Raw genomic sequence first — 27,018 nt, 5'->3', positions numbered from 1 at the left:
ATTTGTCTTTCTTGAAGGGTAAATGCTTAAAGTGCTTCCTGAAACGAGGAATTGTTCTCGAAGCTACCATTGAAACTGCCATTGCGATTCAAACTTCGCTAATAAAAGCTTCTTACAAACCCGCTAGGAAGAAAGCGAAGAAGCAGATCAATTTTAAAACTTGCCGTTGATGGTCCCAAGAACTGTGTCCATCAGGCCCTTGGCAGATGCCAGCGTCATTGGCTTGCTGTTGACGCGGAGCATCTACATTCTGACTATATTTCTATTGGAAAAAGATACGTTAAAACTATTGCTTCCCGGAAATGGGACACGCGGCTTATTTTCGTGCAAAGCTCTTGTAACGCCCGCCCGTGGGGTCTTCTTCACGAAATCCAACAAGGAACTTTTTTTTTTCCTTTTATGAAATTTTTTGGTACTTTGATTTATAATTCTGATCAGACACGTGACTGGTCGGACACTGTTAACGTTATTGTAGATGGAACAACGTTGGGCACCCCATTACTTGTTAATTATAACACAACGTTTTTAACGTACAACGCCTCATTTAATCGAGTGCTTTTCTCCTACTTTCTTTTCTGCCTTCACTGAAGCGGATGCGATTCCTTTTCCATCAACTCCTCTTTGCTTTATATTTGGCTTGAGTACACAATCTGCATTTTCCCGAGCCAGTTGGAGCATAGATGAAGTTATTTTACGTGTTTTTGGTACATTTAATCGAGTGGTTTAATTTTCCTTGTTAGTCTTCCCTCTATAGGACAATGTCAGAAACCCAAGTCGGGCACCTTGGTTTTTACGGTGTCTAATACTTTGTATATGTATATATGTATTTTTTTTGGCTAAGTAAATTGCATCTCTACAGTTCTATAATATTATTATGAATCTTCCTTTCTAGGGTTGTTCATTTGCAATGCCTAATACTCTAAGGCTAAGCTAAGGCAGTTTATATATGGTGGGCTAGTTTTGGGCTAGACTCTTGTCTTTTTCTGCCCCACCTGTTGGACGGATTTTATTTTTGTTTATGCAACCCACATCTACACAATCGTGTATTTTTAGAATATTCTTATGGCGCCCTCTGCCTTCTAGAAACTTTTATAAGAATTTGTCCATAATGCAGATTTCCTAATTGCCCTTCAACCGCGACCCAAACCGGTTAACTTGGCCAAAAGTATTGCGAGACTACCCTCGCTGGCTTCTGTTGTAATGCATCGACGGTCTCTCTACGATTGTAACGCACTCTGCGTTGTGTGTTCAAGGTGGCGAAAGAAATTATTTCTACAGTGGTGTAGACATTATTTTTATGACTTTTATTGAAAGAGTTCTGCTGGACTCCTTTTTTTTTTTTCTTTCGTTATCTTATCAAAAGGGTTCTCTGAGAGGATTTTGGCATAAATTGTAAATAATTAATGTACGGGGAGCTGAAGACTAGGTGGGGGTGAAAGGCAGAAGTACGGGAGGAACGATAGAGAAGGCGCATTCCTTTCTGAATAACACAATTTAGATCTTCGTTAAGTGACGTGATCTTATCCACCAGATGTGCCTTTTTTATCCCTGATTTGGGCCTCTTGGTACAGTACTTACACCCACTGGTTCTGCACCCTCTCCACTATTTAGAGGACTTTTACTGTCTATTGGGACTGTGGTTTAGATAGTAGAATTGCCCCGCCTGCTCGCGATTAGGGACGAGGTACCCAGAAGTGGTCGTTCGGGTGATTGCCCATTCTGTGTGGCCAGAACAACACGCACGACGTACACAAACATTAGGGACAGCTGAATTCGAAATAATTGCGTCTTAATAACGCATCGTATCATCTGTCCTACCCACGACGTTAACACTCTCCCCTCCCCAACACATGTGGCTTTTTTACAGAGTTCTCTGTTTACAGTGGTACGAGGCGGAGTTGACCTAACGTTCGTGCCACCCTTGCAAAATATGCGTACGTTTATCGTCTGTCGCTCGTCTGGAGAGGTGTGGGTTCGATCCCCGTCGAGAACTGTGGACGAATAAGCGAAATCCTCTCCCACGACGCGGTATTTAACCTATCTCAGACGGAGGGCGTGGGGTTCTTCTTCCTTTTCGGTAATTTTCGATTTTTTCAGGTCGCGCGACATGAAATCGGCCAGTGAACACATGCGCTCACGCACCCTCTTCTACACACAACACAACACAACACAACAGAAATACTTCTACAGAAACATGAAGACACAAACGAGGCTGCTACGAAATGTGCGTACGTGGCGAGATTACATGGAGTTGATTTATTTTTTTCGCAATAAATAGAATTTGGTGGCTACGATGATGAGAGAGGGGGTGGCACTGCTACAGTTGACAGTTCAATACTACCAACTTTGCGAAGGTTTTAGCGAAGGCGTTGAATAGGACACGGATTATCAAAACAGCGAGGGGATTTGCGAGGTCGAAATCGAAGGACAAAAATGAGTAGGATTGACAGATTCCTTTGCCAAACGAAACCGTCCTTCCATCGGTTCGTCCGCCAAGTCATTCATTATCGACCCCAGACAGCTCTCGCGAAGCTTTCGGGCAGTCAATCCCCGAAGAGGGGGAGAGACACGCTGCACGCCCGCCTCAGGGACTCGTATCTGTTATTAACAAAGCCCGGGAGATGGTGGAGTCCTTTTTTGGCAACGCTCACGGGCTGCAGCTTTATTGCTGGCAGGTGCGCGGTGTCAACCGTGTTGATCTCGTGCCGAGTGATTTACAAATCCGCGGATGGATATCATTTTAGTCATGGCCGAAGCCCTCCAACTGCGGTGCGTGGGCCGCAATATCGTGGCTCAGAAGGGGGTCCGCCGTTGAAAGACCGAACCCGACTTCGCTTTCACTTTTACGGGGAAGTTCGCCCTCCGGACTGCGGCAGTGTCGTTCACAGACTGAGCAGTTGCGCCCGTGTCAACGCGAATTTTCTTCAACACTCCTGCGCAGCACCCCCAGTTCCTCCGAAATGCGGCAAACTAAAAGCGGGACCTTTTTTGATCGAAGACGGAAAGCACGTGCGGATGATTTCATCGCGAGGCTGGACCCGATAAGCTTCGTAAACGTGCTCAAAAGCACCTTTCTGTATACTTACGAGAAGTGTACGTCTGTATAAACGCAGTGGGAGGCCAAAAAGGCGATTTCGTTGCAAAAAATTAACATGAATTCGAATTGCGAAGTTTTGCCTCATGTACGTACGTATTTGTGTAGGGGGGGGGGCACCTGGAACGTTAGTTTACCTCCGCCTCGTTTCACTTTTAAGGTACAGGACTCTGCAGAAATGGCCACAAATGAACTGGCTGTTTGGCTACCCGGAATCGGCGGGTTGGAAAGGCGCCACCATCGATGAAATTTACGAAGGGGTCGACTTACAGATTGTGCGGCAACGGCAAAGGCACTGAGGAATGAACTGTTTCTGCTGCAGTCAGTTTAAATAAAAATAAACAAATTTTCTGTTTATACTCCGGGACGACCAAACGGTCAGAGGAGTTTACAAAATACACAGCATACAAGAAACAGGACCGTATTCAGCAGTCACGGGCTTGAACCCCGGTCACTCAAGACACGTGTACTTATGCACCCGCACGCCTGAAAAGACAGAGAGAGAGATCAAAAAGAATAAATAAGTTACATTTTCTAACATTTTGAGCTTATAAACAAATTCATTTAAGTTTAGCAAAGTGTTTGATAATTAAAGATAAGGGAAGATCTTTGCAGCCACGTACCATAATATTTCTGTGGGAACCTTTAGCGCCATCTACTTTTACTCTTTTTTCAATCTTTCCAAACGCTCGCGCAAATAGGTCTGTTGCTGTTTTGTTCCATACGCGAAGAGCGCATTCAAGATTCGCTAATGCAAAAAACGTAACTTTGTCTTATTGATCGCATAAGGGAGCCTTTTGAGAACCTTCTGCGCCTTCTAAAAAGTTTACACATTATGAGGAACGAAAGAAGTTCTGCAGGAACCCCTTCTCAGTGCTTGCCATGGGATTCGCGTGTAAATGATTTTATAAAAATGAAATCTTTTTCTTTCTAAGGTCCGGGTACGTTTTACCACAGTACACTTTCGCATGTTCAGTCTCGGGTCATTGTCGCAAAGCCCATTGGGAAAATTTGTTGAGTGCCTTGTTGGGGAGAGCGCTGTAGGACGAGCTTAATGTTATTTGCGTCACACACAGCAGTTCAATTGCAGATGTTGCTGTTATAAATTAAATAAAGCTTTATTTGTCCTACCAAAATAAAATATGGGTGTACATTGGTAAGAGACAAATTCCCTTCACGGCAGAAAATGCCAGGGGATCACCATAAAATATGAATAAAAGAATGTTTAAAATATAGAAGAAAGGTTAAATATACACGAACAGATGAAATATGAACTGCATTACTCATCAGTGCATTTCTGTCTACACTCCTGGCATTGTAATACAATTTCATCTTAACATCACATCCACTGAATCGACTTTTGTACATTATTCAATTGCGTACACACAGTTGTTGACAGAAATTCACACAACTACTAGGCAACAGTAGCCTCAGCGAACCACACTGCGGTTTGTTTCCTATATTTCGAATCTTTTATGAGGGTCCTTTGTAGGTCAATTCCTATACGTTTAAGGAACTGAATCTGGAGGGTATAAACCCATCTTCAGTCTGTTGGTCTTCATTCTCAAGGATTTTGTACCTCTTGATGCAGATGGCGGGATGTGCCTCTCACAAAGCTGCCAGAAGCATGGTGGTGATATCGTGCCTGCCAGTCATCATTTTGATTGTGGTTATTAATCGTTTCCAGGAAATGATGTCTGGTAAACGCTGCAGTTTAAGCTGTTCAGAGAGCTGCGTGGTTTTTAACTGTTGAGGGAGATGGTGCTTATGGTTTGCCCACATCAGCAGCCAGAATCCACTCGCATATATTCTCCTAATGTGGGTAGGGGTGGCTGACGCCCACAATTCTGCGCCATACAAAATGGCCGAATACACTGTGGTACGTAAATATCGTGCGGTCGTTCCAGTCTGTTTCAATTGCAAGAGGTTCTGTTTTGTTGCCCAACGTAAGTAGTTCATTTTCTTTACAATCGGGTCAATATGAGACTTGAACGTAAGTTTCGTATCAAATGTTACTCCGAGATCTCTATGCGACTCAACAACTGGGATAAGTTTGCCATTAAGTTTCGGGTGTACGAGCGTAGGCGATTTTTTGAGCGAGTACACCATTATTACAGTTTTCTGTGGATTTAGGGCCAAGTCAAATTTGTCTAAGTACACGAATAAGTTCAGAAGCTTATAATTAATCTGGTCACACAATGCACTTTTGGTCATGGATGGGTGTTAGGATCTTAATATCGTCTGCTTAAGTGCAGATACCATCCCTACCTTTGCAGAACGGGATCATCATGGCGGTAAAGAGGAGTCCAGATAAGACTCCACCCTGTCCAACTCCTGCATGGAGTTGGCGTTGAAGGTTCTGACCATCTGTATGGTAATAAATGGATCGATAAGTAAGTAGGGCCAGTAGGAATTTCAGCAAATTTCCTTTTATTTGGAAGGCGTGTTGGAGCAGCTGAAGTAAGGCATGTACATCCAGACTATCGAAGGCTGCTTTTATATCGGCATAAATTATTGCAATTTCCTTTCTGGCTTGGAAAGCATTTAGTATCGTGGCCTGAACTGTGAGGAGGTTAGTAACAGCAGATCTTGCATTTATTAAATAATGAATTGTTGAGGCTGCCCAGCCAGTATCTGATTCGACTACTTTAGCAATAGAGCTTTCTCCAGTACTTTTAACGGCGTAGATGCAGTAGATATTTAGGTTTCAGAAGAATCGGCGACTAAGGCCCTATTGCTCCGTGTACACTGTCTGTTAATTGCGGGTATTCTATCTTAGATTTTCTGTTTGCTCTGTGAAAAACGCGAGTTTCCAGTACAAAAACCACAGTCCCCTCCCTTGACACACTGACTATCTCTGCCGTTTTGTGTAAAAGGCCCTTAAACATTCCTCGCGTCATCGACGGGACTCGAACCCAGCTCTGTTCCTCTCAGTGTGGGAATTATATCAACTGCGCTACCCACGAGTGCAGTTGCAGACGGTGTCAAAATGATCGTGTGTCTGTACGATCAGTGATATACATGTATTGAATAAAATGGAGTTGTGTGGGGATCCCCCGTACTTAAAGAAAAAAATATATTCGAAATAGCGTGTCGTTTACAGAAACTTTATTCGGTCTATCGTAAAAGCTCCGAAGCCAGCTTCTGATATTCAGACATGCATTGAGTTTAACTGCAAAAAGAGACCGAAACCTCGACGGAGATCCGAGTCTGAAGCAGGTGTCATTGTGCAAGGTTTCTGACGACGTGTACATATCGGACACCCTTAGTTTTTGTAGCGTTCATTGCAGGGACGCCACCCCTACATCCGCGACTTCCATAGGCACGTTCAAAGTGTAAAGTGTATTTAGTGTCTAACGGCACCAGGGGTTTCCCCCCATCTCCGCGTTGCTTTCATTGTGGGTGTACCAGTTCACTGGGAAGGCCAGAGATTTAAAAGTGTGTGGGAATTGTTCATGTTGTGTTCTGTACCGTTGTTCATCTGGTCATTTAGCCGCTGGATCCCTACTGAGGCCCAACGTTGCTCACACTTAGCCCCGTGGAGGCAGACCAGGTACACCAGTATTTTTAGATAAGTACTCTGGCAGGTCCTGCCACCTAATTTCCTGAGATTTCAGTGGCTAGGACCTAAAAAAAAGGGGGGGGGGAGGGATAAACGCTTGAATTTAATTAGGCCGAAAGAGGTTGCAAGTGTGTGAGTTTGGCATTTAAAATTTTTACGTTGTGTGGGGCATTCGCTTTTCGCTGGCGATATAGAGTAGGCACGTTCAGTGAGTATAGCTAATTAATGCTCGCGCACGGGTAATTATCGTCGCTCGGGGGAAGGGGAAAATGTAGGAGGGTAATTCCGAGTGAGCTGATGTTCTTTGGGGCACTTCGCAAGTGACCTCGTGCCCCCAGTGACGCTAAATCACGCGTTAATGAGAACGCGGTGCAAATGATGTGTGGAAGAAACGACGCTTCCCATCCGAACAGACTCCAACTCCCTCGTCCATCACGTTCCGAGAGCCGCAATTAGCCGTCGCTCATTTATCGATAAAACTGCGGAAGTTTTTTCGGCCTCTGTTCGGGGGGGCCCCCATTAAATAAAAGTCGTTTATCTGCTGGCGATGATGAAGGCGTCAATTGACGGACGAGCTCTTAAATCATCCCCTCGCGATAAACGTGCGGCGTGAATCTTTCGCAACAACAACAACAGGTCGGTCCGTTTTACTAATCGAGGGGCGTTCAAAGAAATGTCGAGAAAATTGCGAAGATTTTCTTCTCATTCTTTTCTTAATTTAGTGGGAAATCTGACGCTGCCCGATTAGGTGGCACGGGACTCGCTGCCATTAGGTGGCGTTGTCGAAGGGAAGGTAGGGACCTTCCCTACGACAACGCCACCTAATTAGTCCCAGCCACTCGGTGGAAAGTCCACACGGTTTCGGGCGCCCCTCGTGGCGTGGGGTGGCGTAGCTGGAAGGGATCGAGAAAATACAAAATTTACGAAAATAATGCGCGACTAAAAATTATAAATCGTATTTAACCTGAGGAAAGGTATTAATTGGAGGATTAGTGGTGTACAAATAGTAGAAGGGACGATCTGTGCAGGGGCAGCATTTCTGTATTTGCGCAACTTTCGAGCGTTTACTCTTTGCAGTCATGGAAACTGCGTTTGTGTTTACTTCCCACGCGGTTGTAACAATCGCGATTTGATGATGACAGAGTGCGGCGCTGCAACGTGCGCAATTTCACCCCGCAGTGTCAGTGCCAGTGTGTTCAACCGATGAACGAATCGATACGAGCAACATCGGCTCACCAAATTGATATCGCTCGATTAAAGCGTTTTAATCTACTTTAAGCGGAGATCATATAAAGATTTGTTCTCAACACGAACCTATTTCATTTAAATGCTGTCTGTAGTCGCAAAATTAGCGGAAGAATGGGCCGCTACGAATGTTGTTATTAAATATTTGTTTTTTAAGTGTTTCAAAATCTTTTATGCCTATTCACCTAAAAAATTCCACAGCGTACATAGCCCCTACACACACGCACTACAGGCCTGATTAGGGACCATGGTGCCTAACCACTCTGCTACAGCGGCCATTAGTAAGGAGGATGGCACTTTGAACCGATCTCGTCTCCCACGATCCTTGGCGCGGAATACGTCGTACCTAATGTGGTCGTTGATCACGTGACTCGCCTCTCCCCGACTTCGGTGCGTTTTCTTCGCCAGGGGCGCTGCACGTATCCCATCGATCGCGTGACCCGTCTCTCCCAGACGCTGATTTTTTTTGCCGCCAGGGGCGCCATCTGCTTCCCACGATCCTTTACGCTGGCCGAACTTCGTTTTTCATTTTTTCTTTCAAAATTTGACGGTTTTACCGTAAAAATAAGTTCGTTGCATTTGAACCGAGGTCAACCTCTTCACCACTGGGCTAACGCACTGCGCTTTTCGCAAACTTTCCCATTTTCAGAGCTGGTTTCATGCGCCATCTTTCGCAAGCATCGCGAAGTTTCGGCCGTGTTGTTCCCTAAGGGTTAAAACGTACATTTGACACGTACAGCTGGGATGCGAAAATAAGAACATTTCTCAATTTTAGGGGTATCTCCGTATTTTCTCATTTCTATTGCCATAGCCGAATATGAAGTTTTAAAATTGCCCCCGAAAAGTAGATTCTTTAATTAATCTATGCCGTTAACAGACGCAACAAGATGTGTATTAAAAAACATTATGTAAAAAGGAACACGAAAACTGATAAATTGTTTTCGGCATTTATACTTACTCATCAAAAAGTAATGATTCACAATAATATTTCTTTTATTCCCAATTACAATCCCAAACTACACTGGAAATTACACCGTTAGCGAATTTACGATGGCACTGCTCATTTTCGGTTTTTCTGGCAATTCTATCTACACTAGTGCGCAAATTTTAAGGACCAGTCAGGTTCTCACCTCTACCTTCTCATAAAAGCCGCCCGGATATGGGAAAAGAGTACCAAAGGTTCCTTTTGTATGCTTTTCCCATATTCGGGCTACTTCTATGAGAACCTACAGGTGAAAACCTGAACAGGAATGATGAAGGAAACAAAACGGTACACACCGACCATCATCCTCTGAGCTCACAAAAACAGACGCTTCAAAAAACCCTTCGAAATCGCCGGAGCGTAAAATATATTTCGATTCGGCGAAAGCAGTCTCGTGGGGATATCCGGAAGTGTCCGGATGTCCCCATAATACTGACACGCGTTTATCTGGTATATTGGTCAACGTAACTCTTGCTCATACCTCAAGAGTTCTTATCTGTTACCCCAACTGGACGTATGTTCTGGGGGAAAGTAATATCAAGGAAGAGAGCCTAAAAAACTTCAAGGGTTGTGTTAGGGTTGTTAAATATACAAGAACAGTAAATCTTAATTGTTTATACAGTAACGTTAGAAGTGTCGTCAATAAAATGAGTGAATTCCAACTGCTCGTTAGGTGCAGTAAAGGTGGACATAATAGAGCTTACTGTGACACCCGGAAATTGGGGATGATGAGTTCCAGTACGGCTTGTATAATGTATTTAGGAAGGATAGGGTAGATAGAAGGGGTGGTGGGGTAATGCATCCTATCAGAAACAGCCTGAGTGCGACGATAGCTTTCCCGGATTCAGACGTTTCACGTGCTAGTATAGAGTCTGTATGGTGTGAGATAGTTGGAAACAAAGGTATAATGCGAGTAGGAGTAATCTACAGACCAGGTGATTGTGAAGATTATGACAAAACCCTCTACATTCAAATGGAATGGGCAAGTAAGCGTCAATGCCTTATTATGGGTGATTTCAATTTGCCACTGAATAGTGAAGTTGCCCCATTACTTAAGCAGAAAAAGGTGGCATGGAAAGGTTTTGATTAGAGTAAATGGGAAGGAAACCCGACATGGGGAACAAAATTTTTAATTCAACTAGATGACTCTTATTTGTATCAACATGTCAGGGAAAGTACTAGAGAAAAGAATATCCTAGACCTCATCCTAGACCACCCATGAATCAGATGACATAACAGGGCTGACAGTAGAGGAACCAGTAGCAGGAAGTGATCACGGAGTTCTACAGTGAATGATAAAGAGAGAGAGAGAGGTAGCTGAAGTAAAAGGCAAAGGAATGGGTTTTAATTTCAGAAAAGGAAATTACGATGCCTTAAGGTACTACATGGCCTCTATTAACTGGGTAGATATCGCGCAGAGAATGAATACAATTGAACTGTGGTACGCTTTTAAAACATTAATCACAGATGCCTTGAATGCGTATATACCATTAAAAAAATACTCCACGAGAAGGGTTCCAAGTTGGATGAATAGTGAAGTTGCCACATTACTTGAGCAGAAAAAGGTGGCATGGAAAGGTTACAGAGCAATAAAAAGTACTGAAGCCTATAACAGCTACAAGGTGATGTGTAATAGAGCCACAGAAAAGGTTCGACAGGCAAAGGCAGTTTATGAGAAATCACTAGCAATCACTATGGTCCTTGAGGTTGTCACAGACATTCTCTCAGATATGCCAGACAAGCTGTTCTTGTTACCTGGGAGTCTAAAACGCTGATGGAACTGATATTCGGGTGACACTCAAGTCAAAGTGGACCCAATTTCGGCGAAATCCGGACGGTCTATGACAGCCAAATCATCTGCTTGCACCTTCACGATGGTGGGACTGTTAGTAATCCTGGGTATAACCTTCATGCACAAGTACATGATGGGTGACCACCCAGGTGTGAACCAACGTAAGCAGGGGTCAAGATGTGGCGCCCACACCACATGGAGGAACGCCGCCCCTCTATGTTACCAGGAAGTACTAGGTGGAAGATGACTCTCATCAACCGGTGAAATACCACCACTTTGCTTATTGGAGGCTTGAAGTAGTGGAACCCATGTTTAGTCTCTAGAGCTAAGTTCCGGTAAACCCTTCCCTATCTCTTCCATCATGCAGTATGATTGATGATTTTTGAGGTTATGATGAATGTCGTGGCGAGATCCAATATTCCTTATATTTCGAGGGTACAGCTCTAAAACGGTGTTCGCAGGCCGGCCGCTAGTTAGTACACCGGAACGAACCTATTGGTAACTCACTAGGAGGCTTCCGGATCAGCTAGTGTATAATCTTGCTACCTCTACTCTGCCAGATAGTGACTGGAGGGAGTCCGAGTAGTGTGTATGCGGGGAGCATTGTCGAGGCCACGTTATGTCAAGGATCTGGTATATTCTTACCACATGTACGCCATATCCAAAAATTTCATTACTTCATACAGCATGTCCCACCCACTTTTTCTTACTATTGAATACACCATGAATTGTCAAACTAATAGAGCAAGCTTATCTGCGAAAAGATCTAAACCTCCAAGGCACTTCCTAATTCATTTCACAAATATACGTGGTCTCAATTCCAATCTCAACGATGTCCATTTCCACTTGCAGTCTTCCAAACCCCATGTACTTTTTCTGACTGAATCTCAGTTATCAGTTGATTCAACTACTGCTCATCTCAGATGTCCAAATTATTTGCTGTATGATTCCTTTCGCCTCAAAGGTGGTACTTGTGCATATGTCCGTTCTGATATTCCCTGTCAGAAACTTGGCAATTTGGAATCTCCTCTCTTTGATCTTCTCTGGCTTAAAATCTCTCTGCCTCATTGTGTAAAATTCATCTGTTGTCTCTACCGTTCTCCCAACTCCACTAATCACTTGGAGCTCTTTGACTTCCTCTCTTTGCAACTCGACTTTCTCCAGTCCAACTTTCCTAACAGTGAGGTAATTTTCCTTGGTGATTTTAACGTTTACAACTCCAGCTTGCTTCCGTTTTCTAGTCACACCGACCCAGCAGGTCGAGATGCTGAGGCTTTTGCAATTACTAATGACCTAGCACAGATTGTTCATTTACCTACAAGAATTCCGGATAATCCTAATCATACAGCCAATACGCTTGATCTTTTTCTCACAAACAACCCTTCTAAGTACAAGGTTGAAGTGAGAGGTCCTTTAGGCACTTCAGATCACAACTTGGTGATTGTCTCTTCTCCAATGGAACCTTTATCTCATGGCTATTCCGAACCTCGTATTGTTTGGCATTACAAGAATGCAAAATGGGATGACCTGCGAGACTTCTTTTCTTCTTTTCCTTGGTCTGATTACTGTTTCAAAAGTTCTGATGTCAACGTCTGTTTGCTCAGATCGTGTCAGTGAAATTATTCTTGCAGGAATGGAATCCTTTATCCCACACTCCACTTTAAAATCTCGTCCTTTATCTAAACTTTGGTTTTCCAATAAATGTGCTAAGGCTGTCCAAGAGAAGAATGTTGCATATCGTAATTGGCTTGTTTCTAATTTTTCAGTTTCATTTTCTGCCTACACCAAAGCTCGCAACAATTGTAAAGCAGTTATTAATCAGTCCAAACTAGAGTTTGAACAGGCTAAGAGTAGAAAACTTGCTTCTTGCCCTAATGGTAGCCGAGCATTCTGGTCTCTTGATAAAGCTATTGGCCGCAACTTTTGCCCATCTCTGCTCCCACCTCTGTCCAAACCAGATGGTTCTGTTGTCACTTCAGCCAAGGATAAAGCTGACCTGCTAGCATCCCATTTTTCTTCGAGCTCATGTATTAATGATCTTGATAAAACACCTCCCACCATTCCTAACACGCTCCATTCAATGCCTCCTGTGGTCTTCCGTCAAAAGGATATCAGAAGGATTTTGATGAATCTTGATACTCAGAAAGCTCCAGGTCCTGATGGTATTCCTCCACTTGTTCTCAAAACCTGTGCTCCTGAACTTACTCCTATTCTTTGCCGCCTTTTTTCACTTTCTTATTCCAAAGGTGTTTTTCCTTCTGCTTGGAAATTTGCTCATATCCAGCCAGTTCCTAAAAAGGGTGACAAATCCCTCCCATCCAATTATCGTCCCATTGCAATTACTTGTACTCTTTCTAAGGTAATGGAGAAATCAATGAACCGCCAACTCTTAAGCTACCTAGAAACCTTCCGTCTGATCAACGATTGGCAGTATGTATTCCGTCAGTGTCGATCCACTGGTGATATTCTGGCTTATGTTACCCATTTATGGACTAATTCAATGGAAAGGTTCGGTGAAACACAAGTAGTTGCTCTTGACATCTCAAAGGCTTTTGATCGTGTTTGGCATAAAGGTCTTCTAAACAAGCTTCCATCTTATGGTTTGCCAACTGTTTTTAGTAATTGGTTATCCAGTTTTCTCTCTCTGATCGCTCACTGAGGGTGATGGTTGATGGCTCTCTGTCTTCTAACTTCTCCACTAATGCCGGTGTCCCCCAAGGTTCAGTTCTTTTCCCCACTCTTTTCCTCTTGTATATCAATGGCCTTCTAACATTGACTGGAAATCCTATCCATAGATTTGCTGATGATAGCACATTGCATTCCACTTTCCATTTTGAGAAACCTTGTCCTGCTCAATCAGCATCAACTTCTCGAAAATCTGCTACCAATTCCTTAAATGCCGATCTTCAGGTAATTCTCCAGTGGGGCAAAGACAACTTAGTTGATTTCAACCCTTCTAAAACTCAGTCTTGTCTTATATCTCGCAAAAAGGATTCTTCTGCTCCTACGCTTATCTTTAGTGACACTCCGATTTCTAGGCAAAATGATATATCTCTTTTGGGGATTACCCTGACTTCTAATCTCTCTTGGCACAAGCACATTACAAATATTGCTTCCTCTGCATCTAAAAAACTTGGTTTTCTCTTTCGCTCTCGGCGTTACTTTTCTTCCAAACAGCTGCTCACTCTGTATAAATCGCAAATCCGCCCTGCCATGGAATATTGTTCCCACATCTGGGGTGGTGCCCCCAAAACCTCTGTCAGGCTTCTTGATTCCATTCAGAAGAGGGCGGTTAGGTTAATTAATGATTCATCTCTAACAGAGTCTCTCCACTCGCTTTCTCATAGACGTACTGTTTCTGCTGCATGCCTCTTCTACAGATACTTCCATGGGCACTGTTCGTCTGAATTGGCCTCTATAATTCCCGCTCTCTCTTTCAAAACAGTCCGAACACGTGCTGCCACCAGCCAACATCCATTTACTGTCCAACTTCAAACCCACAGAACCAACTTTTCATCTTCCTCATTAATTCCTTCAACTGCCGTTTTGTGGAACAACCTTCCTTCATACGTATTTCCTGAAAATTACAGTCTACAGAAGTTAAAGTCCAATGTCAACAATTATCTTCTTTCGTCCTCTCAACCTCCAACCCAAGCACGGTACTAAGTACTGTAGGCTCTAATACTTCTCGTGTTCGGGGTTCTCATAATAAAAAAAAAAAAAAAAAACAGAGCAAAGAGCGGGGATAAAGTATTCTTCACATATATAAATGCCAAGAAGAGCAGGACAAACCAGATCGGACCTTTACGTAAGGGAAAGGGGACAGTAATAAAAACACCAGCTGCCTTTGCAGATGAACTCAACAGTTATTTTGCATCGATATTTACAAATGAAAAGCCTTTTGTGGATGGCAATGGGAAATTGTGGGAGCGAAGTTAAAAAATATGTAATTAATGATATTGAAATTTCGCAAGATTATTTAATGAAAAAACTTTCAAGCCTACAGACCAGTAAGGCTCCTGGAGTTGATGGAATATACCCTACAATCTTAAGAGAGGCGGCAAGCGAGTGCATTGAACCATTGAGGCTAATTACGCGAGCATCACTAGACTCTGGGGAGATTCCTTTGGATTGGAAAAGTGCAAATGTATCGTATTGAACCTAAGCAGCAAACAGTTATCTGCGGACCAAGTAAACTTATTGACTCTTGGCATGACGTTTGCCGTTCTTCCTAAGCACCCGCCGATCACCGACATCGCCTTAGGTGTGGAAGCCAGCTTATCACGCCTCCCAGAAGATGTAGCCAACACAATCCGCTTGAAGACTGCAGCAGTTCTACACCGTGCTCGCCCCGTCTCTTCTAACCTCAACCGTACACAGTTCTCTGCCCTCAAGGCATTGAAACAGGATTCGTCCATCGTCATTCTACCGGCAGACAAAGGCCGCCGTACGGTTGTAATGGATCACACTGATTACATGGCGAAAGCGCTACTACTTTTACGGGATACTACTGTATACAAACCCCTGACCATCAACCCCAACAGAGTTTTAGAACGATGGGAATCAGAGGTGAATATCCTCGTCAACAGTTGGCTGAAACAAGGGAAGATCACACAGTCAACCCGTAATCACCTCCGTGCTTCCGGATGTCAGATCCCACGGTTTTACGGCCTACCGAAAGTGCACAAAGAAGACACACCACTGAGGCCAATTGTATCCTGCTGTGGATCACCGACTTACGAGCTGTCTAAATTTGTCTCGAGACTTCTTTCTCCTCTGGTTGGCAAGACCACCCACACCGTTTCCAACAGTGTTGAATTCATAAAGAGGATTCGCACTGTATCCATCTCGCAGAATCAAGTTATGGCATCGTTCGACGTCATATCGCTCTTTACCTCCATCCCTGTGGAACTTGCCATTTCTTGTGCAAAACAACTCTTGGACAATGATAGAACCCTCAACGAAAGAACTGGTCTCACACCCGATGACATTTCCACCGCCCTCAGACTGTGCTTAACAGGGGGTGCGATCATATTTAATGACTCAGTCTACCAGCAGATACATGGCACGGCCATGGGTTCCCCGGTCAGCTCAGTCACAGCAAACATCGTGATGGAGGAGTTAGAGGGACGTGCGTTTGCACACGCACCTGATCACATCGCCTTTTGGTGTCGCTATGTTGACGATGTGTTCGTGGTCATCCCTAGAGACTCAGGTCAGCGACTTCTATCATACCTCAACTCACTATCGCCCTTCATAAAATTCACGATTGAGCTGGAGTCGAACAACTCTTTACCATACTTAGACACACTTGTCCGACGTGAAGGCACATACCTGAGGACTACAGTTTATCGTAAGCCCATGTGTGCTGGCCAGTTTACCAACTTCCGGTCAGCACACGCGCGAGGCCACCTCCTCTCCACGGCCCGAACCTTGCTTACTCGCGCCTGGACACACTCCAGCTCCGCTGATGAAAGACGCAAAGAGGTCACTAGGGTCAAAGTAGACCTTACGAGGTGTGGCTACCCCATTGACGTCCTCGACAGGTGTGATCTACAGACACGTGACATCGTGACGACCAGCTACAACACCAACAGTGACGAGCCATCCACAAGGGCATTCATCCCATACTACCCCAACCTGTCACAACAGATCGGCAGAATCCTGAGAACGCACGGAATAAAGTGCATCCAGCTCCCAGGCAGGAAACTGCGTTCTTTCATTTCCAACGTGAAAACACCTGTCCCCACCCTTCTGCAGAGCGGTTTAGTCTACCGCATCTCTTGCCGTGACTGCACTAGCTGCTACTTCGGAGAGACTGGACGTCGACTCGAGAAACGTCTCTCGGAGCACAAAAGAGCGATCCGTTTAGCGGATATAGAACACTCAGCTATCGCCGAACATGTCTGGACAACCCACCACGACATCGACCCACACCGCGATGTCGTGGTGGTAGACAGATCCCACCATTACCTAAAGCGTACCTGGTTGGAATCATTAAATATAAAATCTTCGGATAAATCCTTAAACAGGAACAGTGGTTACCAAGTCAACCCGATCACAGAGTCAGTAGTTCTGTCATTGGACAAGCGCTGGCCACGTCATCATGCGTCACAGCCACAGACGTCAACAAACAATTAAACCTCGCGTCTCACGCACCTGGCAGTGCACATCTTCATTCCAACTGCCATTCATGTATTTTAATTCTGACGAAGGCTACCATATAGCCGAAAGCTCATATATTTCTGCTTTATCTGTACGCTCTGTGTTTAAGCTACAATAAATTCCTCAATGAATCCAGAGCGCGTAGGCCTGTTTCGTTAATGTATCTCCCATACATAAGGGTGGCTCTAAACGTGAAGTTGGAAATTATCGACCTGTCAGTCTGACTTCAGTAGTAGGGAAAATCATGGAGGCAATGATCAAGGGTGGAATTCAGGATCATTTGGATCGAAATGAAATTCTCAAGGATACTCGGCATGGTTTTTTTTCGAAAGGGTCACTCACGAGCTGGATTTAGGGAATAATTTCGACATTGTTTATTTAGATTTCAGCAAAGCTTTTGACTCAGTCCCACAAGCGGTTGCTTTATAAGCTGGAATAGGTTAGAATCACTGGGAAAATCCTTAGATGGATAGCAGGATGGCTTCAGAGTAGAAGGCAGGGGGTTGGGATAAATGATCACTTATAGACTTCAAGAATGGTCAGAAAAATGGCAGCTGTGCTTTAATCCAACAAAGTGTAAGGTATTACACCTGGGAAACAGTAATCCCAAAATAACTTATTCACTTGGTGGAGTTCAACTAAACCCAGTACTGGAGGAAAGGGACTTGGGTGTTACGATACGGTCAGACATGAAATTCTCTGAGCATTGTAAACAGGTTGCAAGGAAGGCCCATGGTGTCCTATCGATGATCTATCGAACTTTTGCAAGTAGAGATAGGGACGTGATAATCCCATTATATAAGGCTTATGTTAGACCACACTTGGAATACTGTGTTCAAGTATGGAGACCGCACCTAAAGAAAGTTATCAAGCTTCTTGAAAGGGTGCAAAGACGGGTAACTCGCCTGGTGACATCGGCAAAAGGGCGTCCTTATGAAGAAAGACTTCGAATATGTGGGTTGCAGAGTTTGGAAACAAGGGACCTTAGAGGAGATTTGATTGAGGTGTTTAAGGCTCTGAGAGGCATCAGTAATATGAATGAGGACAAAATTTTCAAGATTATAAATGATGCTAGAACTAGGGGACATAAATTCAAGTCACAGGGACGGGGGAGGATGTTTAAGAATTGGACTGCAGGAAGTTTTTTAGCCAGCGAGTTATAAATTACTGGAATAAGTTGCCTTCGTGGGTGGTAGAGGCCGACAGTTTGGGGAAATTCAAAGGTCATCTGGATAGTACCTTCGTGTGAGGAAACGTATAGGATGATTGGTTTAATTTCCTTTTCTTTTATTAATTATTATTATTTATTTATTTTATTGTTTCTTTTTTTATTATTGTTTTATTCTGTTTATTTTTTTATTTTTCCCGCGTTTTTTTGCGAAAGAACACAGGAAAGACTTCGTCAAAGTTCGGTCCGTTCCGGAGGACGAGTGGGGGGGGAGGTGCAGCTGTGGTTTCTTGGACGCCGCCTTTTCGTATAAATACGTATCCGCGTCTCATTTTTCGGCGAGCGTGCTATTTGTGGCAGAAGAAAGATGAGAGAAAGAAATCTTGGCCCCGAACTCTCATTTTGATGACGTCACACGAATCTTTTATTTCACCTCTTCGCTCTTTCGGTTGGAACGCCTGCGGATTCCGAGTCAGTTGCAAAAGTTCGAATGAGGGAAATTGCTAGGGTCGGTTTTTGTTCTGTTTTGAAGGAGAGGTCAGGAAGCAGCTGTCGAAACGTACAAGCACGCGTACAGACACACACACACACACTGTTAAAATAGAATTTGGTGAGGTCACTGCGCAGAGGCTTACTTTGTGTTTCTTGTTTTCAGGGGACGGACGTACAGACAGACGGCGGACTGCGTGGAGCGTCCCAAAGGGTGAAGACGTCACGACAGAGCGATGATAAAATTAACGACCCACCTCCCCCTGTAAGTACCCGAGGGAGATAATTCAGCGTGCGGGATTTGGGGGAAATCCTTCTCCAGATGGCGTCCTCGTTCTCTTTTCTTCATTCTCTCTCTCTCTCCTCGTAAATGTTCGTCACGTGATATCTAAGATGGCCGCCGCCGCGTCCCTGTCACGTGTTTGTGCATTCGCATTCTCCCAACTCCGTTCCGCAGTGTACTCCCCCGAATGTTCGCTCCGTACAGCTGCAGTCCCCCCATCCCCACCTTCGATCGGTTTCATCCAACACAATCGTTTTTTTTTTTTTTTTCGGTCGTCTTAATTTTTTGCTTTTTTCGCCCAAAGCGAACGAAACGCATTGTGGAGCGGGGAATGTTCAGCGGCACCGTTTATTATTTGATTTGATTCGACCCCCGTAAAGCTGGGTGGCTAGAAGGGTGTACAGCGAATCACAAAAACGTAATTTTTATACAAACATTTGAACTCCTCGTTAGGGAAACTAATGCGGATAACAGAGACGGCGCCACCTTGATGACGAATTCCACCACGAAGATTTCTATTTGGGAAAGACAGGGAGGGATGGAGGATGGATGGATGGATGTTAACACGAGGGAGATCAAAAGAACTGAAAATGATATCTGATCAACGAGAAAGCAAAAATCATGGAGATGTGGCTGAAATCAAGAATCTTAGCCCGCCACGAAACATGTAGAAGGGACCGTGCTCACTTCCCCAGATTAAAGAAAGCAACCAACAACAACCTCATCCTTTCCTGCATTAAACAGTGTACAACTCTCGTAAGACAAAAGAACGCACGTTTCACAGCGGACAAAGACTTCTTCACAAAATGATCTGAACACATCGACAGCAAACTCCCAGACTCCTACCTGATGTGGACCGTTGCCTCTCGCACGTAATCAATAATCAAAGAAATCACCGTTACTAAGGAACAGTTAATTAATGTTGGTTATCAACACCTCACCAAATAAGGCTACTGTTGGGCCGGACGACTTGCCCCTGTTTGCGATTACAACACTGCGTACATATAATCACTGCCCCAACATAGAACCATATGCACCGAAACAACCTACCAACGCACAGATGGTTACTCTCCCGTCAAAACTGGCTTACCAAAATACCTCGTGACTACACTCAACCGTAAGTTGTGACACCAATGAAAAACCCACTTATGCCAATATTGTCTCCGAGCAGCCACTCTTACAACAATCGCGACCTAAATCCCCTTTGGAAGTGACATTAATAGCCAATGATCCAACTTCTCACCAATACAGCTCTGTAAATAGAACGGTTACCCACGGGGCTAGTCCCATTCAAGGAACAACCCCAGCATGGCCCAACAAAGCCATCCCAGTCGACCAATCCAACGTATTGGAGACAATATACAATATAACATCCATCCAAACAAAATGACTCGGGCCTTCAACAACCGGTGCCAATATATAAGTTCTTTGAGGAGCAAATAAATTTTCTGTTTATACTCCGGCACGACAACCAAGTCAGTAGAGTTTACAATAAATCGTCAATACAAATATTTATCGTATTTAGTAGTCACGGGTTTGAACCACGGTCCACTCAAGGAACGCGTGCTATGCACTCTCGCTCCTGACCACTGGGCTACGTCAGGCCTCATAAATAGGGATCAAGGTCGCTGTGAAACCTTTGAAAACAAGATATCCCTCCTATGCTTCATTCGTTATTACTTGTGACAAACATGATAAACTAAAACTACTGGATACTAGCACCTGGCCACCGGGAACTCTAATAAAATGTTCAAAGAACGGACCTCTTCCTCACCATACCGCATGAGATCGAACACAACAGAGGGAGAGCAACCAGCGTCAACCCCATGCCAACTTGTCCCAATACTTCCCCTTAAATGCTTCTACCAAGATGTACGCAGTATCAGCAACAAACTAAACCATCTACAAACAATCATGTTACCAGCTGAATATCAGTTCATCTGCTTGACTGAAACCTGGTTATCTCACGGAAGGCAACTGGATGTAATAAGCCATCCTCTCAATTATCTCAGCCTCCATAACTCCAGGGATAACAGACGGGGCGGAGGTGTTGCACTGCTGTATTCATCTAGTTTTAAACAATCGAGATTTCAGGTGACCAAATCAGATAACTTCGAAGCCCTATGTGCCACATTTAGAAAGGATGCCACAGTACTACAAATTTGTCTGGTGTACCTACCCCCCGATCATACAGAAGACTCCCGGAGTGAAATACAAGCATAGATAGCAGCCAACCTAGCCCCAATACCTCACTCAACCTTCATTATAGGTGATTTTAACATGTCTACGCCTAGACATGATGAAGCCACTGAAGATCTCAGAACAGTTATTGGTACATTTGGCTTAGTTCAAACATAACCACACCTCCTACCAGGGGAAACCAGACACTGGATCAGTTATTCCACAATCTCCCGCACCTTAATCTGACCACTGCACATTACAGCTTCCCTTCTGATCACTCTCCCATCACGTTTGAGTTCAACGTTACTAACGACTCAAACGCTGACGAAGCATTTGGGAATGAAGTGCTGACCAAAACATTATACTCCATCAAATACTTAAACCCCGAGATCATCTTGGCACGTCTCACAGAAATAAACTGGAAGGATCTACAGCAAGAACCAATGGACATCGCAATATCTAGCCTTGCTAATCAGCTAGTTGAAATTGCCACCCAAGGAGCATCCAAGCAAATAAAATTATCTGACAGATCCAATGCATGGTTCAATGCTCAAGTCAGAGAAGCATTCAAGAGGAAACAAAAAACTTTCAGAAAATGGAAAAGGTTTCAAAATTCAACCGACTAACAGATGTACAAGAAAGAGCGGGCAACCTTCCTTAAATAAAAAAGAAAAGCAATCCGGCAGCTGGTACTCGACAGAATAAATCACTCCAAACGTATTGCATCCAAATGCAACAAAGTTTTCTATATGGAAGAGAAGGCATTTCAGAAGTGGTATCTTTGACTTTCAACGAGGTGTCATCAGACCCAAAAACCCCAAAACTGGGCGATTTCTTCACACACTCCAAGCAGCCCCTTTCAACTATAACGCTAACAAAGCAACACCTTATAAATACCATCAATAGACTTCCCAATAAAACTACAATTGGTCCTGACGGTTTTCCTCAATTCATGGTTAAAGTGTGCAGTGCCTTCATTGTGGAGCCCCTTCTGTCAATCTTTAATCAGATATTAAATTCCCTATCAATCCCGACAATATGGAATCACTACAGGGTACAACCCATACCCAAAAGAAGGGAACCTAAGGACTTCAGACCGATCTCGGTTGGCTGCACTCTATTAAAAGTGTTCGAGAAAACTATCTTTTATGAGCACTGATTGACCAATGCTTCTCTCGTAGACCCAAACATCTGCATACCGTGATCCCCAAAAGATCTACATATACAAACTTACTAGACACCCTGTTTAAAATTCAAACTGCTCTCAACAGTAAATCTCAGCTGGACGTCATCTTCCTGGATATTTCATCTGCTTATGATAAGCTCTCAATTATCGCTGTCATCTACATCCTGGAAAAGTACTTTGGCATTATTGGAAGCCTGCTAAAAGCCATCAACCTTATCCTTACGCCAATACAACTGATCATCAGCCATAAATCCTTCAAACAGGAGTGCATTATAACGAGAGGAGTACCACACGGAGGTGTCCACTCCTGTGTACTGTTCGCCGCGGCCCTTGAACCTTTCCTCGCAAGGTACACTGATTTCTCATCACATGCAGATGACCTCAAATTATATATAAAATCAAATGACCCTCAACAAACCCACCTGATCAACAGCCTTGTAACCTATCTACTGCAGATAGGTCTGGAGCTAAACATATCTAAATCAGCCCAAATCACATTTACAAAAAAGAGAATCAAAAATGACATCACAACGGAGTGCAGATAAGGAAAGTGAAGTCTCACACCGACCTTGGCTTGACTTGGGACGAGGGCCGGCCTCACTTTTCAAAACCATTTTTCGACCATGAAAACTAAGACTTTTTCGGCGATGTGGGCAATTCAACAAGAGCTGAAAGGGGTTACTGAACGTAGATGTAGTCGGAGGATACGTCCAGCGGTGCATACAACCTGTTGTGATCACGTGTGTGCATCACCAATCTGGTCTTCTGCACCGATCTCGTACATAAACAGATTCCTGGCAGTCGAGTAGTGGGTAATGCGATGGATGAACTGAGTCACGGGCAGCGCATTCACCATGCGACCCCAGGGCTGTTTTATATGCCAAACAACTTAAATATCATTCCCTCGGGAGTTCAAATTGCATCCAGGAATATTCTTCTTCTGTCTCAGATGCTAACTGGTGTGATTGACGCCCCAAGTCTTCACGGAGTTATCGCTACTCCACGTGCTGGACGCAGTAATGACAATCCCTACTTACCATACAAATACTGGTTTGTACACCCTTCAGACAACCTGTGCTGTCTGAAGAACTTCATTCCGAACAACACAGTCCTCCTTTTCAATACATTGGCAGTATACCACACTGTGAAATACACCGTATTCAGCAGTCACGGGCTTGAACCCCGGTCACTCAAGGCACGTGTACTTATGCACCCTCGCGCCTGACCACTAGGCTACGGCGGCCTTATAAAATGTTGAACATCTACTTTTAAATGGTACTGTGAATAATTTCCTCTTCTATAGTTGTCGATAATTACATTCTGTAAATGATTCGCACTTTTGTAAATATGTTTTGTAAATACTGCATTGTAAAAATTGCCCCCCACTTGCATTTTTGTACACCCTTCTAGCCGGTTGGCTGTATAAAAGGGGTGAAAGCAATCACTTGCTATAACAATAAACGGATTTCATAATAATAATAACACCCTCACTTTATAATATTGTCGAGTCCCTTTTACATATTTTCCAACGCATACTGGAAACAACTCTATGGACGACCTACTGGGCCAAATCGGTTCCAAAAAACAGACATCCAAAGTTACCGACTGATTTACGTCCAATATCCATTGATACTCCCTCCTGAAAATCTTTGAACATCTCTCCCGGAATAATAGACTACTGCTTCAGTAAGAGGCCATCACATCTGTCCACACCGAACTACTCTAACAAACCTGCTGGGCACACTGTTTCACATTCAGCGGGCCATCAGTAAAAGAGATGATCTCAAATAGACGTCATCTTTTTTAACACCTTTCGACAATGTGTCAATTCAAACAATGCTTAATTTATTGGCCCCTCCATAGCCAGGTGGGAAGGAGAGCAGTGCGTAGCACACGCTTCTTGATTAGACCGAGGTTCGAGCCCGTCACCACCAAATACGGAGGATGCGGAAAGGTCAGGGAATGACCACCGCATATCCCGGAGCAACATGGCCTTAGTTGATAATGCTCCTAACAACAAACAAAACAAACAGCTTAATTTATTAAACAACTACTACAAGGTAACCCCTCACTAATCTCCATCTTAAGCAACCTCCTTAACCAAAGGATACCCATTATAATCCATAGTCAGTCACTACTAGACTATGACAACTGTAATAAGAGGAGTACCACAAGGTGCGGTTTCGTCTACCATCCTCTTTGTACTCATCTTACAACCATTTCTAGCGAAGTTTACAAAGTTCAGCTCTTTTATGCCGATGACTTGAAGCTGTTCGTAATCTCTGATGACATTAAAAGCGTTCAAGAAATAAATCAAAATACTGCTGATCAACTTTTTGACTACTTGCATGTGATAGGGTTCCAACTAAATCAAAAAAGTCCTCCCAAATATCTTTCACTAAGAAGTGGAGGGAAAATAATATTTAAGCTGTAATAAATGGCAATAAAGTGATCAAGGTATCATCCCACATGGATTTTGGTTTCATCTGGGTTGAAAACCTTAGTTTCCAGGATCATTTCATGTATGCAAAGAAGAAAACATATGCAGCCTTCTGGGCGATCCGCCAAGAGCTTGTTAGTTGTCAGAATACATCTCTCATTTGCAAATACATTGATAGGTGCCTCACCCCATCGCTTTGCATGTATCGGAGCTGGTCCTCGGCCCCATCAAGTACAGCATTGCAAAGAAATTCCTGGCAAATTGAATATTGGGTTCTGAGATGGTTGAACAGGATCTATGGTAATCCATTCACCATCACTAGATCTATACTACGTGCAAACACGAATATGACATGACACCGTGGAAAATCAAAATTCTGGAAAAGAACCTCATCACTCTTGACAAACTGTAAACTAATACGATTGATTTTCCCAACGTGCAAGAAATAATCTTAGCCTCAAGCACCCATCCAAGAGAGCGACATAATCGACGTTATAGGCGGACTCTTACCAACGTCGTCTGTTTCAGAGACATGTTCCCAGCAAATATTATTGCTGCCAATTGACCATTCCCAACGAACTCTTGGATGACAAGAAACGGAGGACAATTCCCTGAAAGACCTGCATCGAAGTCATTGCGTACAGTAGATGCTGCCACGATCGTGTCACTCCATCTACCATCGATCACATGCCATTTATGGACGCATCCATTCAGGAACTCCTGCGCTCGAACACTTTGGCTGTCTTTTTCATAGAATGTAACCGAATTCACATCGCAAACTTTATTTTCCTGTGTTCAAACCTCAATTATCTCGCCTACGTTAATGTACTTAAACTACACGGAGTGCATAATGAAGCGCTGTCAATGGTCCTTTTAATCTATTTGTTTTTCCGATCACGTTTTTCTAATTGCGCGTACACCCTTCTGGCCAAGTATCTGTACAGGGGTGAAAGCAAACTTAATAAACTGAATAATTTAATAATAACTTAGCTTAGAACATAAGAAAATGAAGTTTGCAATGCGAATTGAGTTACTAAAAAGACAGCCAACGTGTTGAAGTGTGTGTGTGGGGGGGGGGGGGTTCCTGAATTATGCGTCCATAGATGGCGTGCGATGGACTAGTGGATGGTCGGGTAGACTATCTCGTCACCTTTTCCCTACCAAAACTGCTTTTTGCGAAAATAATCATCGAAGCCGAAATGAATTTAAACGTAAATTTAAAAAAATCATGTGGGTGAGTGGGTGGGTGGGTGCAACGCAAGTGGGTTGGGGTGAGTTACATTCGGCGTGAACTCCGCGCAACAACGGTCCAAAAAGTGTCCGCTTTGCAGGTTTCAAAACACGTTTCAACGCAGTCCTCTGGGAAACAGATTCGACTCGAATCGCTTTCGATCAGTTTCCTTCGACTTCAATCTGGATCCGACCGAAACGGATCGAGACTGAAGAAAATTAAACAGGGATTTAGATGACCCCCGCGCTTCTGACCTCTCTCCCCAACGGGTGTCGCCCAAAGCAGGAGCCGTCCGTCTGTCCGCGCTTCGCGGCGGCTGCAGTCGGAGAGCGGTCCAAAAATTTTAATTGCTCCGAGCATTTCACCGGAAGAGATGGCAGCGCCCCCTGCAGCCAAACAGAGCAAATAGGGGCGGACTCCTTTTTTTGTCATTTCTTTAAATAAGAAGGCAAAAATAAAAGCGAACCAGCAGGGGGTGTCGGGTTGCACGCCGCAAAAGTAGAATTAATCGCGCGCTCTTCCTCGATGCGTGGGCGGATAATCGGACGGGAAAGAGCGAAGTCAACTGGGCCTCGTCACACCTGCGTTGCGACCCACGTGCACACGAAGAGTGCTCTCTTTTCGGTGTGCGAGGTAAACTAAGGTTGCGTTCGACGTGTACACCTCGAGCTCGTCATGGGCCAAAGGTCGCAGGTGCTGACGATCCCGTCCATCCGCTTCAGCACGCCGGACCAACACAGCGATCCGAGCTATCCCACCTTCCTCGGCGTCCCTGCCGTCCGCCGACGACGACATTCGTGGATGTGCGGGTGAGTTTTTGATTTTTCTCCCTTTTTATTTTAAGTACGCGGCGCCCGTGTGTGCGTTTTTACACGCACCGCCCCCTTCGCACCTCCCCCGCCCACACTACGTTCGCTTCCACTCCTCCCCCCGCCGCCAGCAGATGTTAACAACCGTAGAACACGGCACGAGATCGGTGTTCGGTTTCGACCTTTCGCCAGCTGGGAGCTCGTCAGATAGCTGTGATGATGTCACGAAGTCCGCAACATTTGAAAAATGAGCGGAGGGAAACGGAGTTTGTTTTAAGCGGAGTTACGGAAGCCGTGCGTAACTTAATGGTGTCGAAGTGCGTGCACTCTGATGATAAGCAAATGACCTTCGCTCCATACCGATGTGGCAGTCCCGATTGTATTCGTTCCG

The 27,018-nt window shown here is 44.2% G+C and overlaps 1 protein-coding gene across 2 annotated transcripts in view; it reads left to right on the top strand.

Annotated features, from left to right (window-relative positions):
• Positions 1–27,018, top strand: part of dnc (phosphodiesterase dunce) — a 546,492-nt gene that overhangs the window by 208,910 nt on the left and 310,564 nt on the right. The window contains exon 1 of one of the 2 annotated variants that reach the window (XM_090374494.1): positions 26,479–26,627. The exons of the other annotated variant lie outside the window; for it this stretch is intronic. Within the exon in view, the coding sequence (XP_090230620.1) occupies positions 26,494–26,627 (134 nt within the window). The 5' untranslated portion in view covers positions 26,479–26,493. Of the gene's footprint in view, positions 1–26,478; positions 26,628–27,018 lie in introns of those variants that run through there. 2 annotated transcript variants of the gene reach the window in all.

This window comes from Mastigoproctus giganteus, chromosome 5 (genome assembly GCF_048544385.1).
Source record: "Mastigoproctus giganteus isolate SK-2022 chromosome 5, ASM4854438v1, whole genome shotgun sequence".
NCBI lineage: Eukaryota > Metazoa > Arthropoda > Arachnida > Uropygi > Thelyphonidae > Mastigoproctus > Mastigoproctus giganteus.
The sequence above is the reverse complement of the archived record's forward strand: the minus strand, read 5'-3'. Positions and strand labels throughout refer to the sequence as shown.